The sequence below is a fragment of the Aplysia californica genome, unplaced genomic scaffold (assembly GCF_000002075.1).
Source record: "Aplysia californica isolate F4 #8 unplaced genomic scaffold, AplCal3.0 scaffold00748, whole genome shotgun sequence".
Classification (NCBI taxonomy): domain Eukaryota; kingdom Metazoa; phylum Mollusca; class Gastropoda; order Aplysiida; family Aplysiidae; genus Aplysia; species Aplysia californica.
The window spans coordinates 187448-193602 of NW_004798018.1; the positions used below are offsets into that span (position 1 = coordinate 187448).

A 6155-nucleotide genomic window follows, 5' to 3' on the forward strand; every position below is an offset into this window, starting at 1 on the left:
TTTTATGGCATTAACAACACTCATCACTCATACGTCAAGTAAGAAGGAAGGTAGAAAAATGCTAGGCACAAGTTTACCAACCTGGGTTAAGGTGGAAAGCCCTCTGGGCTGACCTCAGAGCGTTCTTGCTTCTGTCTTGTCGACTGTGGTGACCTGCCAACATCTGAGCCCGGCACTGTAGCAAGACGTCATTCAACTGAAAGTACAGAAACCGTTTGTTTGCTTCAGCTAGAGTCTATGAAAATATGGACATTATTGTGATAATGGTATTATATAAGAGCTGGGGAAAAAGCAAGACAGAAATGGTCATTTATAGTTGTGAAAACACAGTACAGAAATGTCATTCAGAGTTTGGAAAACACAAGACTGAAATGGTCATTTAGAGTCTAAAAAGCACAAGACTGAAATGGTCATTTAGAGTCTAAAAAACACAAGACTGTAATGGTCATTTAGAGTCTAAAAAACACAAGACTGAAGTGGTCATTTAGAGTCTAAAAAACACAAGACTGAAGTGGTAATTTAGAGTCTAAAAAACACAAGACTGAAGTGGTAATTTAGAGTCTAAAAAACACAAGACTGAAGTGGTCATTTAGAGTTTAGAAAACACAAGACAGAAAAAATCGAGGGAGAATCAACTCAGTAAGACAGTCAGGACATTTCTGCTATCAGCATCACATAAAAATAATTTTTTTGCTATCAGCGTGACATGGCACACAAACACATCAGTCAAGACTCACACAGTCAGCGTCAGAGCCGAGGCTGAGTGCCGTGACACAGCACTCCGAGGCAGCAGGACCCTGGTCTGGGCTGACCAGCAGGATGTAGCTGGACAATAGTGACCACAAGCTCGCCTCCTCTGGGTAGGTCTCAACCAACTCACGCATGTACGTCTCCCCGCCAGCTTTGTCATTCTGTGGTGGAGGTGGCGGGAGGGGGGTGGAGTGGGGAGGGGTGGGGGGTTGGAGGAGGGGTAAATATATCTGATGAGTTACAAAATTTGAGAGAGGAAAGTGGGGACAAAAACGGCACAGTGACACAGGAAAGCTGCAAGTAACTGTTCTGAAGCGGTCACTTCTTTGTCCTATTATTAAACAGAAAGAATATTCATCTTTTTAACTGAAAATATATTTAAATTTTCAGCATCTGACGACACTAGCACAGAAATTTTTGCAATGACTTTACAACTTTCCATTCAGTAAAACTGTTTTTGATTTGACTAATTAAATGTGAGGCATGCTGACAAAATGAGTTACTTTTCGCAATCCACGTTATTGGTTGAAAATCAGCACTGGGGTCAAAATACATGTTGTCCAAAATATAGATTTTCAACTGACACTATTTTCTTCAACTTTAACATATCTTTTGTCAAATTCTTTCTAATACATTATATGAACTTCAAATATAAATTTGATGTAACAATGTCCGTAGAGCTAAAATCCGAGAAGTAACTCATTTTGTCAGCACCCCTAATAAACGTTAACAAACATGAGCAAAAGTATGTCAGGCACCTGAGCCATAAACCTGAAGAGACAGAGCAATGCGATTTGTCGCAGGTACTTGTCCTTGTCTCCGAGCTTGGAGAGTTCCTCCAGCACAGCCGAGGCCAGAGTGAGGTCCCCTTGCAGCAGACCCAGCGCACAGAGAGCCAGGAGGCCCTGGACCGATGGCTGCGACGTCTGGAAGCTGGAAAAAAACAACAGCAATAGATAAGGAAAATGTAATTCCTCTTTGCTCTTAAGAGATTTTTATACATATACATACATAGGCGGTGCTGAGGCTGGCGTTACACGGAAACTCTGACCTTCTCCAGGTTGAACAAGATTTGCTTTCTCTCCTTTTGAATAAAGGTGAGTGGATCTCCATCATCTATCCCTTAAGGTTGTGTTTTTGACATGGCATTTTCAAGCATGTATGTTGGTGCATGCAGGGGATGGTTACATTGTAACTTTTTGAGAAAAAAATTTCCAGTTTAACAGTTGTTCAAACTCTATTTTGTTTATACTTTTCAAATTTTTTCTGTAGTTTTTCTCTTAGTTACTTCCCCGGGGCGGTGCCACTGACTGTAGTGTCTTTAGGCCATTCCCAAAGGGGGGACATTTCTCGTTCAAGCACAGTAGAATTGTAAATGGGCTGATTCATGTCACGCTCATATATATATATATATATATATATATATATATATATATATATATATATATATATATATACACACACCCACACATATATATTATGATATATATATATATATATATACACACATATATATTATGCATAATACTGAGTTTTATGTACTCATGTCGCTTAATTTTTAATTTTAAGAAGTGATGTGTTTTGTGATGTAATGCACATTGAGCATTTTTTAGAAAACGGAAACGAGCAGCATAAATGCTATTTATTATCATTATTAAGAGGAATTATAATTTATAGGATAGCTTGTATAGAATGGATCATGTGCATCAACTTTTATCTGTCGAGGGACGCAACTTTGTACAGCTTAGATATGACTGCTATATAATTGAGATGCATTTTGACTGAGCTGTGTTTACTTACAAGTGTTGTGAGTAATGTGTGCAGTCTATAGAAACTGCAGAAGTAATACTTAGCCATGTCTTGTTTAAATTTTTAAAATCTTAAATATATGTTTTTTTTACATGTTCATCAACACAATTTAAATCATTTGGGAGGTGGTCTTCGACCCTGCCTGTCAGGATCAACTTGAACCCAAAGGGATACAATGTCCAAACAAAAAGACTGAGACACTGAATTAAAATTCTACAGAAACGTGAAATGAGCCCAGGTCTGCAAGCACTCACTCCACCAAAGATGCCATAAGCCACTCTTATGACAAGTGAGATATTCCCATATCCTCTACAAAGCGAATTTTAACTTCCATCACCGTTTTGACATTGACATATTTCAGGTGTACCTGCTAAACAGCTGTGACTTAGCTCCATCCATATCCTTGAACTTGTAGGCTGCCATGCCCAGAGCCGCGTGCACGTTGGAGCGTTCTTGATCTGAGCGTGCCTGCTCCAGTGCCTTCTCTAAAACTGAAATAGACAAAAACCTCAGCTAACATTTCAAAACAAAAAATACTGGTATGGTCACTGAACCATAGTTTGAGCTGGCTTAAGTAAAAGTAATTCACAAATTCTGATAAGCATTGTTCAGTGATCCTCCATGATTGCAATTTACAGAAGATTGTTTAGTCTTTTACACCGAGATAATAAAATTCATGTCAACAGAAAAAGCTCAACAGCTTTCACAAGAGGTGCTTCGCCAGGACTCTTAGAGCATCATAGCAAGACACGACAACCAACAACGGTAAAGTTTAGAGGTAAAATACAAAGACTTAAGAGTTCCCACTGTATTTTCACACTCATGTATCACAGTTAGATGACTGGAACACTTTTGCCACATGGAAGACTAAAGGGTACCCAAAAAATCTGCTCTTTGAAGAACTACACAATGGAATGAGCAAAAAAGGTTGTCTGGTGAGATACGAAAAAATTGCCCCCATGCAATTGGTGTCACCTTGCTTCCACGTCTTGAAACAGTAACATCAGCTTTATTTCGAAATGCAATAGTCAGAATTGTCAAAGACAGCCAACCATTGTCGAGGAAAAAAGTAGTTGCCCTAGAAAGGTGAATATCATTGACACTGGACAGGGTCATATATATATATATATATATATATATATATATATAAAAAAAATTTTTAAAAAAATTCTTTATTTAAAATTTTTTTTTTTTTAAAATGCAAGGGAGGAAATAGGGAATAGCCATTTGTTCAGGTGGTTGTCTTTCACAGGTAACTGTCACAACAAGTTCAACTGTACTTAGATTCTTTATTTAGAGTTAGACATTGAGTGCTTTCCTATACCCAAGTAATGACCCTGCTGTCCTTACCATTGAAAGCCTCAACAAGTTTGTCCGAGTGATACAAGGCCAGCCCGTACAGACACGTGTGCTCCATCTGTGCCGACAGGTCACACTGGCCATACAAACTGACAGACTCGTCGTACTTGCCATGAGAGCTGGAGATAGAGATTGGAAGCATGTACAAAGAAGAAAGAGATAGAGATTGTGTGATGCGAGTATATGGCATAATGTACATGTCATGTAAGCATTACATATACTTTCCAGCGATGGATCACCATCGAGTATCTGAACTTATCTAAGAATATTACTAGGCCAGTGATACAATAAGAATGAATATTATCCCACATAAATTTTTTTGCAACTGGTTGATTACAAGCAAATGACGTAAGTTTCTCCAAAGATCTATGAAGAAAAGGACGAAACATTTGTACATTACTTTAAGGTCTTAATATATAAACAACCTTCATACAAAAACTTGTAACCATGTATAAGAAAAATGGGAAAACTTCTTAATATAATAGACACTTAGCTATAAAGTGCAGTTTTCTACGACGAGTATCTCAAAAACATTTCTCTCATGAATACCTCAGCTACAACTAATACATAATTCAGTTCAATATAGGTTTCAGCAGTATACCTTACATGTCCAGTATTTTTTTCCCCAAAGACTCAACGGACAATGAACTATCACTGCTCTATATGCTGCCTCCTCCAAGCTGTTTTGTCCACTAATAGAAACATTGAACATTAAGCCCAGAACTCACCACAAATTTCTGGCTAGGTTCAGCCTCACATCATTTACCCTGGACTGATCAGCCCCATCTTGCAACAACACCAGAGCCCTGCCATAAAATAACAAAAATGAGCGATAATTGTCATTGCAGAGAGGAGAAAAATAGCAACAGTCATTTAAAAGAGGGTAAAAATGAGCAACTGTCAATAACTAAAGTTGACCACAGTCATCACACCAAAGACTTTAATCAAAATTTCGAATTATTTGGGGACAACAAAAAACCAGTTCCACTGTGGGGCAGAATTAACAATGGCTCATCTTGAGACCAGGAAGATAGGACTGACAATAACATTAGCACATTAATGTAATCAGAAAACTAGTCACATAATTCTTCACTCCATTAATGAATGACATATTAATCTCTGAAAAGACAAAAAAACAACAACCCCAAAACATACCAAACAAATCAAGCACACTGAGTTTTGAAAACCAGATTGCGTCAAATATATATATATGAATGGGCATGAGCAAAAAAACTATCTAAAAACCCCTTTATTTCCCAGTGAACAGTATATGATTTGTCATTAGAATTTACTTTTCATAAGCCTCTGTTGCAGATTGGAAAAATTTCTGGTGTTCCAGCAACAACCCAAGCATGTTGTAGGCCACAGAATCTGTCTTGATACGACCTGAAAGACGGATTTATATTGCATCTCATTTTTATGTCTACATACCCAAATAGACAAACACACACTCATGTACACATAAAGAAGCAAATACACATAAGTATGCATACTAAAATATCTCCCTCCTTTGACTGATGCCTTAAACAAAAAATTTCTAAACTTTTTATCGAAGAGAATCCTGAGTAAAAATGTATACTCCCAAAAATAAAAAAAATAAAGAGCCACTTCCATTAGTGAATATATGAGTAATATTCACACCCCACAATGCATCTTGACACTTTCCTCTTTAATTTTACTTAATTCCATGACAAGAACATCTCAAGATCTCTTCAACTGTAACTTCACACACTAGAAAAGAAGTTTAAAAAAAAACCACTGATCAATCTTTACTTGTGTATCTAATGAGGGCGTCGCAGGCTGCAGGCACAGCGGCCATCTGCTGTATACAGTAGTGGAACAGCTCTGACGACCTCTTCTCCTGGTCTCCTAGTGTGGTCACCACCCACTGACCATAGCCCAGAGCACTCTCCAGCTGGGGAAATAAAACATACAACAAACTTGGTTGAAATTCTTTGCCATATCAACAGGCCGAAGGGCTAGAACTCAAATGACCGCTGGATCAGAAAAGTACAAGTTGGTTGTCTACACAATATACAAAATGAAACAATAATAATAGAAAATTATTATGGAGTACGCTTTTATAGCAACTTGGAAGCCTTTAAGTCAGCCACAGCATTGTTTAGGACATATGGTGTTGCCAAATGAAGAATGAGGAAGACTGGGAAGACAAAAAGCATATCTCAGTGGTACCCTCCAGGTTACTACAAGCACAAGTCATGTAACAGCTGCGTCAG

At 38.0% G+C, this 6155-nt stretch overlaps 1 protein-coding gene across 4 annotated transcripts in view; it reads right to left on the minus strand.

The window, feature by feature from the left end:
* The window catches only part of LOC101852882 (tetratricopeptide repeat protein 37), a 36638-nt gene that overhangs the window by 7411 nt on the left and 23072 nt on the right, over positions 1-6155 (minus strand). For all 4 annotated transcript variants that reach the window (XM_013088466.2, XM_005109095.3, XM_035972577.1 and 1 more), the window contains 8 exons: positions 5692-5833; positions 5211-5304; positions 4647-4724; positions 3910-4037; positions 2927-3050; positions 1509-1683; positions 738-911; positions 82-196 (listed from right to left, as the gene is read on the minus strand). In XM_013088466.2, the coding sequence (XP_012943920.1) occupies positions 82-196; positions 738-911; positions 1509-1683; positions 2927-3050; positions 3910-4037; positions 4647-4724; positions 5211-5304; positions 5692-5833 (1030 nt within the window). The remainder of the gene's footprint in view (positions 1-81; positions 197-737; positions 912-1508; positions 1684-2926; positions 3051-3909; positions 4038-4646; positions 4725-5210; positions 5305-5691; positions 5834-6155) is intronic.